The sequence below is a fragment of the Poecilia reticulata genome, linkage group LG11, assembly GCF_000633615.1.
Source record: "Poecilia reticulata strain Guanapo linkage group LG11, Guppy_female_1.0+MT, whole genome shotgun sequence".
Classification (NCBI taxonomy): domain Eukaryota; kingdom Metazoa; phylum Chordata; class Actinopteri; order Cyprinodontiformes; family Poeciliidae; genus Poecilia; species Poecilia reticulata.
This window is the reverse complement of record NC_024341.1, coordinates 23,592,775-23,609,457: the sequence shown is the minus strand read 5'-3', so window position 1 is coordinate 23,609,457 and position 16,683 is coordinate 23,592,775. Positions and strand designations below refer to the sequence as shown.

Below are 16,683 nucleotides of genomic sequence, written 5' to 3'. Positions count from 1 at the left end.
TAAATCTGTCACTTTGTTGGCAGAGAATAAAAGTATTCTAATTATTTTCTTTGAACAATTCTCACGTTAAGATGTTTGTTAGTTTTATTAGTAGATGAATCATAAAAATGTTCATTATCAGAATAAGTAGGAATATGTTGAAGATTTTTCTGACTATTTAAAAGCTTTATTAGACTAAAAACAGTCTGATTTGTGCATTTCCGGCCATTTTCTATATTTCTAAACCAAATAAATGATTAATTTTTTGCTGTGCTAAAAAAATGTCTTACCTTTTGCCAAATGTCTTCAAACTGCTCCACTCCTTCCGCTACTTTTTTCAGACATCGATCTATTTCCCCTGAAAGAGAAAATGATAAACAAAYCATAAATAAAAACACAACAAGGTTGAGTTTAAAGAACATGAATTCCTTCTTATCTGCATAAAAACTGATGCTAATGCAAAGTGAAACTGTTTTYATCTGGTAAATAATTTGGYTCTTCAGAACCGATGCTGTTTATTTACCCTACAGTCAAATTGCATAAAAAGTGAATAAAACACTTTTTCTACATTGAATAAATTAGACGCTCCCTGTCGGGCAGGTTTTCCCCAGCAGACTTTCTCCTTTTTAAATGAGGACGTTGCAAAAAAACACAACTGCAACACATAAAAGCAATACGCTTACAAATTATAGCTGACATCTCATGAAATATGCATGTCATAAAAGGGTCCACAGTGCTTSAGAATTAAAGGTGACACACATCCCCCAATCACACACAAGTACATACTGTTATGTTAAATATGARYGTTTATGACAGGCAGCAAAATGGATTAAAAACTGTCATTTTGAGACAAATAAGTTTACATTAGGCTTCTTTTGGGACAACATGTCCCAGATGACTTATGTCAACTTTTGTCATGTGGATCTGATAATAAAACAAACAGGAAGGAGCTCAGATTAACTTAACYATGCATCATTTGTGACAGCAGAACCCTTTTACATGCAAAGGAGTATTTTATTTTACACAAGCAGTGGAAATTCCACTCTCTTCTCCATGGACTTATTTAATCCAATTTTTATTTAAATGACTWTCAATATGAAAAACTACAAACCAGTAAAAAAAAAACATGACAAAAAAGAGCTAAATCAGCCATAAGATGAAAACTTCTTTTGTCACTTTCTGTATGGAACAACTGCACTGCTATAGTTGTGGCATAATAACCTGTAATATTCACATGTTTAGAAGAACGTTGGTCACAAATCTTTCTGTATTTTTGGGGGGATCAGAAGTAAAAATCTTTGGGTACCATGGATGTGATGACAGTAAATGTAAACAAATCAAATTTAAATCAATAACAACAAACTCATAAATTCACACAGTTAGTGAATGTTAGTTATTTCTATGTTATTCATTATTTAAAAAATGAGTAAATGGCATGATGGTTATTTTCCTCGTGACTGAACCTATTTATGCTTATTTCTAGATTAATATCATTATATTTGACATTCTGATTCCTCAGGCTTTTTCATTTGTAAATACAAATAATAAGGGATAATTTTATAGATTTTTGTAAAATCTATAAAATTTTACAAAAATTTTATAGATTTTTGCACTTTACTGTGAGTTGAGGAAAACATTATCCAACATTCARTMTTCACAGTAATTTGTACATTTAGTTCATACTTAAAGTGCAAATCTTTTGTTTAATTATTTTAAATTTGTTATTCATTTGCTGTTTTTAGTTGTTTGATTAAAATCCTGTCAGGCCAAAGCATGACATTTATTCTCCCCACTGCACCAACACATTTCTCACATCTGTCACGTTGCTTTTGTCAGCAACCGTTTGTGAAAAGGTGAAAAGTTCAAAACATTAAACTAGCCTCATTACTGAAACACAAAAAGATTCATGTGAGTAAAGAAAGAGACAGAAACAATGTAACAATTTATAATATACATTATAAATAGTCAATTTGTAAATTCCACTAATATAAATAGAGAATAGTCTGTAACTTACAAACTGAGATCTAAACACACAAATCTCCAATGATAACATTAAAAACATTAAAGAGAGATGGAAAAGACAAGTTCTAGGAATCTGCAGCACAAAGAAAATTCACTCCACCTTTAACATGAATTTGTAGCGTTTATTTAATTTCATGATATGTATTTGGTATTTCTTACAACTAAAAACAGGCAAATGAARTAAAGACAGCTTGAAACAATTTGTCTGAATAAACTCCAGCTAAGGTCGGGGTTTAAACTGTCTTGATGTTCACATACTTCAGAGGGGGGGTTATTTTTAGATGAAAGGCAGCCTCCTCTGTAATAATACATTACAATCTGAGAAGGCCAGAGCAGCACTGCTGCTAGATCATCTCTCCTTCAGGAGGACATTTTAGCAAATGTCCACATTTCTGTTTTGTTTTTAATATGACAGCTGCTCTTTGGGGAAAGCCACTGTGGCAAACGTGAAACAGAGAAGGACGTTGATCCCTGTCAAAAATCAACTTTTAGCCTGCAGTGACAGCTATCGATTGAAAATTACATCAAAGAATGTTTCTGTAGGCCGGAGTGARGCCTCTAGTTCTACTGTCTTCCTTAGAAAAGGTTTGAGTATGGTTACAACACCTGTAGCTTCAGATGCATAGACATCTATGCGCTGCAAACCTCCTCAGCTGACATCAACTTCATCTGTACTGTTTCAGTGTTTCATTCTTTTTTAAAAYGTAAGTGCTGAGAATAAGGGGAGAAGCAGTGAGAAGACCATTACGAATGGCATTTAAGGCCTATATCTCCACAGAAATGTACGAGCTTCATCCAGTCATCTGGTGAGAAATGAACACTTGACCATGATAGAAGCAAAAAAGGTATTTTGATAGCTAGCTAGTATGCTAGCAGTGAGTTATCTCCTGTCTCAAGTCACAGAACACAATGAAGATGTCTGAGAGCGACTCAGGGTTTTGCTTGATGGAAAAGTCCCGAGAGAAAAAAAAAACAAAACACTGAACAACCTTTGTCTTTCACACAGTGAGGTTCATATCCACATTAAAAGCAGCATGCGTTTCCCTTTGAAGGCAACAGCTGTTCACACAAAACTTTAGCTGCTTCAAACTGTCTGTTACATCATAGTAACTTAGTCCAGTAAAGAAAATTGCACTTTACTGTGAGTTGAGGAAAACATTATCCAACATTCAGTCTTCACAGATTTTGAAAAGACTAGGAGTTCACACCGACAGACCGGTTTCTTCAGATTTTTGTTTCGCGACCGAAAGACTGAGGATAACACACCTAACAGCTGCGCCTGCCGAGGATCACAAGCTAACACTTCAAACTCACGAGGGCGGCAGTTTGAAGGCTAAACAAACATGCCAGTAGATGGCAATAATAGTAATATCCCAGAATTTTGATAGGATATCTACATAAAATGAATGAGATGCTACATAAAATACTTTATAACACTAGTTAAAGCATTTAACTTTTTTATTTTGCTTTTTTWGTGATGCTCATTTATTGTTTTTTATATGAGGTTGGTAGTGGATTTTGGAATGGCTTTATTCTAAAAACATGAYAATTTCTATCTAATGGACATTAATATGGATTTTGTGTCCAAAAATGTAGAATTGATGATAAATACTTTATACTAATTGACTAATATTTTACTCAGAAGTGGCTCAGGATGCACAGAATTGTAAATCTGGGTCAATATCCAATATTTACTGATATTAGTTAATATTGTAATTTAGGGGTACAACAATGAATCAGCTCTAATTTCCTTCATTTTGGGAGATCTGCAAAAGGCCGATATTTACATGAGAAACCAATATTATCCACAGATCTGCTACGTCTGAAAATCATCCACTGTCTCCKTTCGCTCTGCCGTGAGAGACCGATCTCATCTGCACGTGTGCGGCCAACAATAGTCACCCCAACGTTGCCAACTTAATGGCTTTGTCAGTATATCTAGTGACTTTTCAGACAAAAAAAAAAAAAACTGTATACAAACAATTGCTAACCTAGAGTTTTCACTGTTAAACCAAAACTTAAGGCACATAAACCAAAAAAGCCAAAGGCATTTATTACTGCAATCTGTTTAAAATACTGAAATAGTTAATAACACTTTTGTTGAGTTCCTTCCAATTATGTATTTTTTTAAGTAGAAATGTTTTTTGTTCATATTTTTCTTCCATGTGAATAAAATTTGTGCTGTATTGATATTAGAGAAGAATAGAATTAAAACATTTCTACCGATATGTTCTGATCAACAATCTGCAAGWAAAATATTGGATCWTTCTCTGTCTAATAAACAGAACRACYAMCAGCCTGTAGCTTGATGCATCTTTGTTGTAGTTTAATGAAAATTAAAAGCTTAGAGACGTGTTTTTATGCGCAAACACAAATATGTTTCAAGTTTGTCATTTTCTGTTGAATTTATAACTTTTCTGTGCTATAGAAATGTGAAACTGGTTGGAAGGCAAAGAAAATCAAAATCGGTATCGGCCGGGAAAACCCTGATCAGTGACACTCTGCTTTGTTTTGTCAGGAAAAAAGTCCATGATTCCTGATGTGCCACACTGAGCTCCGCTCCAGCCAAGAACCTCCAAACCTGGCAGTGAAGCCATCTTACACAACCCAGCAAACAACTTACTTGTGAGCGCATGTGATTTTTGTTTACAAGGCCTGCGACTCTTTTAAAAATAAACAGTTACAGAAAACAGCCGGACCGAGCAGCGGTAGGTGTGATCACACAGGAAACACATCCACACGCGATGTTGAACATTGGCTTCAACATTCTCACAGCAGTACACCTAAAGGTGCCATCAAATCATAATAAATTACAACCACGCCGCCTGGAAAGTGCTGCAGGGAGACCATAATGATTATGGTGGTATAATTTGTGGTATACCTCACCCAGCGGACACTTGATGGCACCACAACAAATCCTAACGCTTACCCGAGTCACCTCGGGTGTTTGGAAGGCGCACAAACACACAGCAGAGCTCAGTCTGAAGGCCTCACCTTGAAGTTTCCTTTTATCGGCCATGACTGATGACTAAGATGATGCCTTCATGCCTTCTTTCACTGCAGGAAAAAAGAAACACAAGTTACTAGGAGAAACAGTTTTGAGAAATAAGTTTTTTTTCATCACCAATAACTAGATTGTGATGAAAGCAAAAATGAAAAAGATAATATATAAGCTGAGCAGAAACTAAAAGGGATGACTAGAACAAGTCAGCACACGACATGCATGGATTCTGATGGTTCACTTTGACACGTTTCAGTTGGCCTTTGGGCTCAGATCAGACGCATTCAAACTGTGGTACCAGAGGACTTTCAGGCACCATAAAGGCCACTGGAAACCAGTTGGATCTGATGGCTGATGGTTCGTTTCTGGTCAAATCATCAGCTCTCCTGGTTTATCTTCTGGATGGGTGTTAGAAATGTTCTGTTTCTAGCGCCCATGTAGCTTTTAAAACTATAGAACTGAAGGTGCATATTAATATTTCAATATTTTGAAGTCTAGTCCTTCACATATTTTATTATGTGAATCATTATTGCACATTTGACACCAGATTTGGTTGAGATTTGCACGGAACATTTATGAAAACCTTCAAAGACTTTCTCAACCTGGTCTACATTGATGCTGACAAGATTTATAGTAAAAATATTAATATTAAGCAGCTTGACTCGAAGCTTCTCAAGTCTTAGTCTAATTTCTGTCTCAATAGATTTACTGTGTTGACCAATAAATTAGTCGTTTCAACCAGGCTTTTTTAAATTTATCTGCCCCATCTGAAATAGACTGGATGTTGGACAAGCAATAATAAATTAACATAATAATGATTTCCTAAAGAAAGTAATCAGATCAGAAGGCAAGACACCTAAGACAGAACAGCATGGATGCTGAAGGATCAGTTTTTCTTTCAGGCCTAACCAGCACTTAATGGAGCTGAGGAAGCCTTTCAAGAGTCAAAGAGTGCCTTCCCCATGTTTCTACCAAAGTAACCTCACACCAGTTCTGATCCGCTTTCATCACTGGGAGCAGCAGAAAATCTAAATGTCTGATCCACCCAATTTAAAACAAATGAAAAGTAAAAACATTCTGCTCCAACAATAATGAAATGTCAGATTAGCGTCAGAATAATACAATAATAATAATACAATCTTGTTTTCCCACAGTTTATTTTGATCACCCATCATGAAGTACAAATAGCATAAACACCTTAGTTATAAAAGGTTCTAAAAGTAATGCAGTTTTCAATTTATTTTGCAATTCAACATCTGAAAAGTCTTGCAGGCGTGTTTACAGCATCATTTAGATACTCCTAAATATAATCCAGCATAAATTATAATTTTAAAAATAGCAAAGACAGAGAAGAAGAAGCCGTTTTAAGAGAAAGCCWTAAGCAGTCCTGTTTGCAGCTTAGTGGAACCAGTTGATGTGTGAAAAATGGAGCTTTGTTCACATGAGATAATGATTAAATGTTTTGCCTTAGATGCAAAACACTATGTTTGGAGGAAAACTGACACGGTACATAACCCTGAACACATAATCCCTGTGGAAGCATCATGCTGTGGGGAAAATTGGTCAGAGGAAATGGAAAGATGGAAGTCAGTCCTAGAAGATAATCTGCTTGACAGCAGCAAAACACACACAACTAATCTAAACATACAGCCAGAGCTGCAACCATCAGCTTTGAAGTGGACATGAGTTTGGAGGAATGTTAGATATTTTTACAATTACACCATGAGCGTTTCTTCATATTTTGTAACAATGCATCATCAATCTCTGCTAAATATTACAAAAGCATTCATTAATGTCTAATTGGCATCTGGAGAGAGAATCGACCGCTCGCTGGAGGAGCTTCAGTGGACGACGACGGGAGCCGCTTACAAAAACTTCTCAGAATGTGACGTGTTTGTCCTTTTCTACTCTGTTCTCACATCTGATAGGAGACAAGGAGATATCGGGTGTCAAGGAGACAAACAGAGGATGAATAAATAGGGATTTAGAGAGCTTTTTATTTGATTAATGTATTAAAATATTTGGAAGTTAGTTTAATGCATTAATCGGTTTCCCTACATAACAACAAAAAAGTGTAAATAAATGTAAAGAATAAACACATGCTTTGGTAATTATCAAATGATCTCCAAATAAAGTATGGCAAAGCTTCCAAACAAAGAAAACTTTTGCTCAACCACACCTATGGTTGAATTTCTTTTATAAATTAAACTTTTTGGGGATATTTCACATTTTTATTCTAAGATATCATACTGAACTATGCATGAATGTTGTTCAGCAGAAACACAGCTGCTGGATTTATGAGTCTGACGGAGAGAAAAAGCAACCAATACACCACTTTTTGTAAATGTCATCAGAAGAAATTTTCCAGTCTGCAAAAATCACTTCTTTATAAATTATGTTTTGCATAAAGAGGGGTTAAAGTGGGATTTACAAATACATTTCTGAACTAGAGTTTTTGTACTACCTAAAGTAGCGTGGTTCCCATTGTAGATGCTTACAATTTGCACTTGTATCTCTACACAATCGACATACAGATTGTTTTCTACATTGAAGTTGTTTTCATAAACAGCCCGATTCGCAGCTCGCTTTAGTTTTTGAACATCAACATCAGCCTGAAACACATCGTGTTGACTTTGAGTTAACTTTTTTTCAAGCAGGTGCAAACCACTGTCCTGGAAACACACATTCCCTCACCTGCTGAGTCTAAACACGACCTGACTCCATATTTAATAACTATTCAGGTATTAAAAAGCTGCACGTCTCTGCGGACTTGCACAACCAAAAAGTGCATCGCCTCTTTTCACAAGCGGGGGGGAAGAGCGTTTGCTAGCCCGGGATGTTTATAAACAATGCGGGCATCACCAGCGCCAACAGCAGCCTCGGAGCGACATCATCCAGGCGAGCACACTTCCAAAACAAACTCAAGTTCTTATTTCACCAGCGCATTTCCGGAATAAGTTTAAGTTTTCTGCTTTAAAAGCAACAACACTGAGTCTAAGTTGTTGTTAGTCAGTGAGACCAGCAGCTTCCCACCGGCTGCGCTGTTTGATGTGGGAGACTCAGTTTGGAAACGGGAAAGAGGAGCAGAGAAGGCACCTAAATCCATRTTCCTGAACTTCTGCTTCTAATTTACCTGCGTTTTTCAGTGTTGAGATTGAGTTCCTCTGTCGGTAAGCTCCAACAAATCCTCAGCACTTCAATATTAAGGCTTAGTTTTTAAAATAAATTTGTCAATTCTTCTCGCTAAACAATCACCCCGCACATCCAAGATGGCTACCAGGAACACCTCCTCCTCCTCGGATGCCCTGGCGGCCACTAGTCCCGCCCCTTTCAACTGTGATTGGGCAACTTCCACTGACTCTCTRCTTCTATTGGTTCAACATAGCCGTCTGTCGGGGCAGTGTGCTTTAACTACTTCCAGGCTGACGTGGGCTATGATTGGATCGTTTGGAGAGGTTAAAGGGTAACCAGGCGGTAGGTTTACATGGGAAATAGAGTTTTGTTATAGTGTTATTGTCAGCTGTCAGTAATCTTGGAAAATACCACGTTTAATTTGGAGCACATTCAATTTTATTATGAAAACTTGTCAGTGAACTCCGGTGACTTGGTAATCATTATTGTAATCTTCATACAACGAAGAAATCAGCAACCTACATTTTTTTTAAGTTAAATAGCTACTGTTAACTCTGATAATGGCTGACAAATCATATAAAGTTGGGATAAATTAAGCTCTAATAAAAGCTTATGTATGTTTCATGCTGTGTTTGTTGTTTCCTTTTTATTTTTAAAGGCCTTGCCTTGTTTGGTTCTTTTTATTAAGTAATAATTTTGTTTAATTAAGTTGATTTAGCATCTACTAACATTCTCTATATTTTATTTTAAAAGCACCAATGAAGTTTGTATATATTGTGTTATATTTGAATACTAATTTTTAAAATATATTTTTTTCATTTAATCTATGAACATCAATCATATTTCCACTGTACAAAGTGGGTTGGAGCAAGTTGTGTTATTCAGTGTAAAGTCACCTTTAACTTTGAATACCAAGGAAAAAGTACGTTCATCAATATCAGCCGCAAATTCCTCTTGGCTGTTGCTTCAAAAACAAACATATTCTRSTAATTTGCAAAATAGCATTTAGATTTAGTTTTAAACATTTTTAACATACATTCTCTTACCCTTAAAATCAGCTCCTGATACCTAATAATTCAAACGCCAAAGTTGGCATGCTTTCTCCCTCTGATGGTTGGATTTTATTGTGGTCAATGACAAAAAGCCATTTATTGATTAGACTTTAAAAGCTTCAATAGGCTGCAGGCTACTGTGCTGCTGRTGTCCTTCGTTTGTGGAAGCTGAYGCACCAGCGTCCATGGTACTGGTGTAATGAGTCAGTGAGTATAACAATGTTATACTTCCACAACATGCAACTGTGGTTTGAAATTGTACATTTTTACTCTGTCCTGCTTTAAAATGGTTAGCAAGTTCACACAACACAAGGAGGATAGCTGTGTGAAAGAACAWTCAATTTTTATATTCTTTGACAATTTTTATGYKTYRGGTATGAAATTATGAAGTTGGTGTCTTAGGCTACAGCTAAAGTTTGAACCATAGCTGTGCCAATGAAAACTTTGGGATATGCTTTTTTATAAAAACTTCTCCAAAAATTGAAAAGCATCTGCCAGCTTATAAAATCAGAAATATTTGATAAGCTGTCAGAATCATTCATGGAAATGCAAGGTTTGTCCCAATTTTGTTTTACTAAAGACACAATTGGATTGAAAAAAAAGAGAAAATAATTTTGATTTTAATCTCATTATTGACATTGACACCAACTTTGGATTGTGGTCTTAAAAATCTGCTGAGTTAATTTTCACGAGTCAAAACCATCTGAATACATTTTCATTGAGAAATATGATCTTGGAAACAAAACTAAACAAAACAAAACAAAGGAAAAAGATGTTTGACTTATCATTTTAATAAAACAAAATGTAAAAAAAGGCAAAAAAAAATTCAAATCAAGCACAGAACACAGTAGAAAAAAAGAAAGAGAAAARATGATAAAATTTCTCACTGTTAATTTTTTGAGACGCCATCAAGGAAAGATTCTGGCATCACTTCCTCGGACAGACTGAGGATTCATCAATATATCATTCAATCATCCACTGTTCATAGCTGCTTTTTTTCCAGTCTGCTGGAACATTTCTCCCCTCTTTGTTCATTTTGATTTTACTTTTATGGTTGTAAATCCAATTTCCTGTTACAAAACTGCATGTCCYATTCATTACAGAATTCCTTCTTTCATGGAAGCTCTGCAAAATTAGATTATAAAATTCAGCGCAAATAGKTTAGAATATTCTTGATAGGGTTGATATTTAAACTGTGTTAAAATGCAATAAATTACTAAACAATATGTCTGCTGTGATTAATTTAAACTTTTTTGGCTCCCTTTTTGAGCAGTACTCCTGTAATACACTAGAGGGCGCTGATGTTTCTCAGTTGCTTTAATTCTAAAAGCCAACCAGTTTTTCTGTTTCCTGACCGCTAGTAAAACAKATTCATATTATAACGTTCATCTTTATTCAGGGGGGCATTCAGACAAATCTCTGCTATATTTAAAAAATGCCTGATATTTAAAATTTTTTTAGCCTGACAAAAAAAAGTGAAAAAATGTCTGAAGCATAAAAACTGTCAACTTGTTTTAAATTAAGACAAGAAAACAAACAAATTATGCAATTGGACATTTATTTTTCAGTGTGCAAAAGACTAAATCACAAAGTGAAAAAAAAAAAGTTTGTCTAACAGAAATCAAAATTCCTGAGCTTGGTATGTAGACGTCCTGCAGTAACCACTGAGTAAAAATAAATTTTTCTCTTTAAAAAAACAAAATATATTCACYGACATTCTGTTACATTCTATTAAGTTAATACAGATCTTCAGTTAATGTACAAACAAAAACAATAATACAASAACAAARMAGCTCAGACAATGACGATCATTGTGTCTTATGTTTAAATTACTGCAGGCAAAAAAGAAAAAAAGGATCCACTCAAAGTRAAATCTGYCCAACRGGAAAAAAACAAAACAAAACTCATCACATGGATCTCTTATATGTAGACTAAATATTGTATTTTGGCTGGTAGCACTTTGCATAACTTTATTTTTAAGGCAAAGAAGATTWAGATTTCCAGCAGGACTTCCCTTCCTCAGTTCCTGAACCTGTAGGAGATTGGGAGCAGCTTGTTGGTCTTCTTCATGCTCTGGACCTTAGCRTGCGTCTCCTCATCCATGGTCTTGTAGCATCGCCTGGCRTAATCCAGAAGCTTCTCCTTGGAGGCCTCAAACTCTCCWACATCAGTCACCTGCAGGAGAAAAACTTATGTYTTCACAAAGGTGGGAATCTAAGGGAGTTGTAGAAATTCAGCAGGAAAATGACCAAACAAGGACAATCTATGTCCTAAATYAATGACCTGTTGAAGGCACAGGTTTGAATGATTTTCTTGCACAAACATAATGATAAYTCCTTACAATTTCTGATGAGCTGAAATACAACCCATAAAAACATTTTACTTCATGTGAATTTCTGGTGCTGTTATTCCTGAATTTGTCACTCTTATAGGTTATTTTCTTCATCAAATTTAAACTACATTAAAAGCTTTAAAACCGAAAAAAAAGTCCACTCAAATACTGAAAATGTAAAGCAGCCAAAATCCAAGGAAAAGCCTTCAGAGAGCTCACAGAATTTTTGATTAATATAAAATATTTTGATCTGCCTGCTGCTCTAGTCATAAAAGTGACGTTAACACCTTTTCTGGGGCCACAAGCAGGAGCTCTGCGATCGGGGAGGTGGAGGCCATCGTGTTTCGGTCGACTCTGTGGATCTGGAAGGCTCTGGACATGCTCCTCACCCGCTGGTATGTGGACAGAATCTTCTTATAGCGAATCAGAACCCCATCTGGGTCCTTAACTGGACAGCAGAGGAATGTGAAATACATATCTAACAGTGTATAACAGAATATATTACTTGTGCATTTTTATAATGGGTCAAATAATTGAGTTAAAAAGGCAGGTATTTGTTTTAGGAGTGAAATGCAAATGAGGGCTAAGTTTGGAGAGCATTGAAAAAGTATAAACTACACCAACTTTTTTTAAAGAATGGAGAGATTACTCGTTAACGACTCGACATCAGTTTTATGTTTCTTTCTTCTATCAGTTCTGTTTGATCTGTTTTTACCTCTTTGCCTCTCCCTTCCATGCGTGATCCTGAAGATCCTCCTCATCTTCATCTTCGGCTCTCCGCTGCCACGCCCTCGGCTCTTCTTCTTTGACCCGCTCTCCACAGGCGAGTCTGCATCATCCTCCATCTCTTCCTCCTCCTCTTCCTCAACAAACTCTTCCTCTGTGTAATATTTGTCTTCTTCRAGATGAAACTCTTGCTTGACTGCGAACACAAAAGTTGCGATGCATAATAAAAATAGAAAATAAAGCGCCTTTCCTTGGACTTTACAACTGCTTTYTGTGATGCTCTTCACCGGGGACAGTGACGTTGCGGCGGATCCGAGTWCCGGGGCCCTGGAGGCGTTTGAGGGTCATCCCCGACCTGGTGGTCATCGGGGAAGGAGGAGATGGAGAGCTGGCAGGCTGGACTTTCACAGTACGCTGGGCTTCTCCACACCAGTCTRCCACTGAATTCAAAAACAATTGTAACACAGAAAAATCAACTGAAACATATAACTTTTTTGTGTGTGTAAATCAGCCACCCTCACCATCTGGACTCCTCATGCTGACGATGAAGCGGTCCAGCTGACAGCGCAGGAAGTTTCGCTCCTCTTCMAGCTCCTCGATGCGTTTCTGCAGCCAGGCATTCTTCTCCAGAGAGACGTAGAGGTGAGCCCGCAGGTTAGAAATCAGGATGAAAGGGCTGTACTGGGCGTGAAGAGACTCCTGCACCACTGGCTCTGATTTCAGAGCAGAGAAAATAATATATATAAACGCAACGAGCACGGGAAAGCAAAGGAAAATACAGGGGACTGAAAATGTATACTTGGTTTGGTGTCGCTATTTAACAATACCAATTTAATCATAAGAGACAAGAAGTCATAGCTCCTGCGCTTCAACAGAACTGCTCAGGTTTTTATTTTTTTGCTTTCTGAAGACCACTGATGTAGGGGAATCACAGTTTTGTTTTATTTCACATTTATACACYAATTTGTGTATCGCATAAAATCCATTGAAGTTTGTGGTTGTCAACTGGAAAATGTATAAATATTCTATACTTTTGTAAGGTTTGTACATTTTGTTTTCAGAGTTGAAATGTTATTTTTCCGATACTAAATAAATGTTGTTCTCATAATGTGATTTACCTTCAACCATCTGCTGGCCGTGGTTCAGGTGGTAGGCAGCTGGGCGCTCCACACTCTCTTCGAAGGGAAACGAAACCTCATAGGCATTTAGATACAAACCTCCCGTTTGTCCACTTCCTCCCGTTCCTGATGAAGAAGATGAAGCCTGGGAGGYGTACCGCTCTGATGGATGGGAAAGTCATATTTGGCAAGATAGGTGAAATTTTTTTGGAGAAGTTGAAAAACATAATTGATAAAGTAGAAAAATATGAAATAAGTGCTTCAGGTCTTTGCTAAAACAAATCAGTGAAAATGTCATAAAATTTCCCTCATTTTTGTATAATCTTGTTGAAACCAGCCAGACTTTCCTTTAAAATCATCTTRTTAAATAGTCCTCCAGCTGTATTTAAATCCAGTTATCACTGTTTTATTAGCATGGYGGCCATCTTGGATTCTGGGGTTGGGTCAATGAGAAACTTATTTTCCTATTTGAAYCTTTCTGTTAGTTTTTCTTTATATGAGACACTGGAAAAGTCCATGTCAGACTTTAACACYGTTTTAAACTCTTTGCTGGTTTTYCCCCCAAAATTGTACAAGTAWTAAAACTGTAGCTCTTTTACTTCTCAAAGCACACAAATAAATCAAAATCTGTGAGACTGAATAAAATAGACAGTCTCCAGGACCAGTAACTCACATGGTTGCATAAAATCATATTTGGTAATTCTACTTGAATATAAATACCCAGTTTATWATAGAARTGTCGCAGCTTGAAAACTGTTAGCTGCTGTTTCTCTGCAGAATTGGAGAACTTATCACTATGAAAGAGTTTGAGAGGACAAGACAAACGAAATCACGCGAGAGTAGCTGAAAAAKAGTCAATTTAAACAGTTATTACATAGAAAACATGATTTGTCACAATAAAGGAACCGTGTTAGTCAACGAAATTGGTATTAAGTGACAAAGATAGGTCAAAACTGTTCATAACAAAGGAGTTGGGAGATTTAAACGTTCGGGTGGATGCGTCCAAGAGTTGCGGTTACCTGGCGTGTTTGTATCGTGTCTGCTGGTTGCGGGATTCATGACAGCTGAGCTTGACAGATAATGATGAAGTGACTCAGTAATAAGGCAGATGTCCGCAGTAACTTGTTGTAATTTATTTCCAGGCGTCTTGTTCGCGGTTATACTTCTGTAATACAGCCTGAAACGGTGTCACATCAGCCGCTTCGCCGCAGAGCAGAAACCCGACCTGCAGCTGTAATTGCCTTATCATACTCAGCCTCCACAGGTGGACCGCGCTCAGTTTGGATCAGYTCACACATGCGCAGAGCACTTTYCAGTTACATTACACACATACAGAAAACCTGCATGTTAAATAGATGAAGTTCCTTTTSCAACATTTTTCCAAAAATAAACTTCCGTCGAATTGTTGCAATTTTTARCCAAAAAATACCCAAAACACATTTTTACTAATTTCTTTATTACTGAAAGGATGATAATTACTGAAMKWACTAGAACAGAGTATGTAGTGGATGTSCATGGCAGATAAAAAATCTTATGTTTMCATCTGTTTACACATATAGCAATATTATACAAAAGTTACAAGAAAACATTTGTTTGAATTAAGAAAACAGTGTTCTTCTCTCTTTATTAAATAAATAAATTATTTAAAAAAWCTCCCAAAAGGAGTTTGTAAGTTTAAAATTGAGCTTGAAAAAAAAAAATTAAGGTCGTCTTTTTTAATTTAGTTAACTATGCAAAATGAGTTTGCGGTGACAATCCTTTGTATTTTAGCTTATGGTAAAGTTTGTGCAGCCTTTTCCAAATTCGAAAGGCCAAAATTCCGAGTTTATCAGTGAACGCGGCAAACCCGCCCGAGGAAACGTCTCACCTGAAGGGAGGGGCCCAGGTAGCAGAGAAAATTGAAACCAGTAAACACGGAAGTACAGAAACAGAAGAGAAAAGTTCAAACTAAACTCTGAGCGAGCCGTTTTCATCAGCACGAGTCGAAAGAACAAGTAAGGCAGTTTAAATATTTGTACTGCATTCATCCAGAGCGAGTTCACTTACTTGAACTTTAAAATATCTGCTTTCTGTGATTTTTAGGATGTCAACGTGAGAAAAGTTTAATTCTTCTCTCAAGTAACAGTCTTGTCTGACAGATTGAAAATCTAAACAGTTATCTCWAATATGTTGCTAAGGTACATTATCTACTCATGCTACAGTTATCAATTTAATCAGTGGGTATTATCTTATATGAATGCATTTAACAAAGTTTTTATATTACACATATGCACATGTATTTACCAGTCGGGATGCATCAGCTTGTTCTCAGCGAGCCTTGGATAAATATTTGTATGACCGCAAATTATAAAAAAATATAATATTAAAGAGTTTATAAAAGTGAGCAGGATAAAAATAATCTAAAAAAACAGTTKAAAACACACAAAAATAAACATCAAGTCTTTCTTTCCAATTTTCTGCTCTAAATGCTAAAGTTGTTCTCAATATCTGTTTCACTCTCATTCAGCATTCCACTTGCAGATATTTTCCTTGTTTTAAAATAAATTATAATTTTTTATTACTTTAAGATCTTGTCACATTCAGATTATGTACGTGACAGTTAAAGAGGATATCAGGACTGTGAATACAGCTGATTTATTATGGGAGAAAATAACAATTACATCAGAATGTAGATTATAAAAAAAGTCTTAACAGAAGAAAGTAATTTCATCATACATCTCACCATTATACACATGATTACTACTATAGTGGGATATTTCCAATAAAAAGAAATGTAAATGTGGTGAATTTTATGTGTTTTTGAAACTCTAATTAGTTGTGTTAATAATATTTCTTTSTAATGAAAATGTTACATCCTTTCCCTCTTTTGTAGTCTCACCATGTGTGATGACCTGTCTCACTGTAAGATGGCGTTGGCGATTGCTGTGCTGATGGATCTACTGGGAGGAGTCTCTCTGCTGGTGGGGGTCTTTGCCTCTTTGAAGTTAAACGGAAAAGAATGTGGAGACGTCCTGGTTTATAGCGGTATTTATCTAAATTTGTTTTTTATTTTAATGCTGACATGTTTTTGCTGAAGCTGATGTTRCCATACTACTTTATGGCARTTTAATGTCATCAAATTACCAAAAAACTATCAAGAAATTMTTGAAAAAAGATAACCTTATTAAACACAGAAAGSAGTTTCATTGTCATTGCTTGWAAACGATTCATATACAAAATAGACAAACCAGTCTTAGATGATGAGGAAAACTGTGTCAGACTGAACCTTAGCTTGAAGTGCAGTCTGACCTGAAGCTAAATTTACATTTGGGGAGATGAGGA

The 16,683-nt window shown here is 36.2% G+C and overlaps 1 protein-coding gene and 1 long non-coding RNA gene across 2 annotated transcripts; both read right to left on the bottom strand.

Annotated features, from left to right (window-relative positions):
- Nucleotides 1-259: 259 nt before the first annotated feature.
- LOC108166734 (uncharacterized) lies at nucleotides 260-8,542 on the bottom strand. Its single transcript, XR_001777110.1, has 3 exons — nucleotides 8,136-8,542; nucleotides 4,996-5,058; nucleotides 260-337 (listed from the first exon to the last, which is right to left on the bottom strand). It is a non-coding gene; the product is annotated as an uncharacterized LOC108166734 (long non-coding RNA).
- Nucleotides 8,543-10,736: 2,194 nt separating this feature from the next.
- On the bottom strand, nucleotides 10,737-14,986 carry LOC103472857 (coiled-coil domain-containing protein 106-like). The gene is made up of 6 exons (XM_017307335.1): nucleotides 14,382-14,986; nucleotides 13,363-13,524; nucleotides 12,766-12,957; nucleotides 12,532-12,684; nucleotides 12,234-12,440; nucleotides 10,737-11,966 (listed from the first exon to the last, which is right to left on the bottom strand). Exons 1-6 carry the CDS (start codon nucleotides 14,419-14,421, stop codon nucleotides 11,785-11,787), a joined length of 936 nt encoding a protein of 311 aa, XP_017162824.1. The 5' UTR covers nucleotides 14,422-14,986; the 3' UTR covers nucleotides 10,737-11,784.
- Between the last annotated feature and the right edge of the window lie 1,697 nt (nucleotides 14,987-16,683).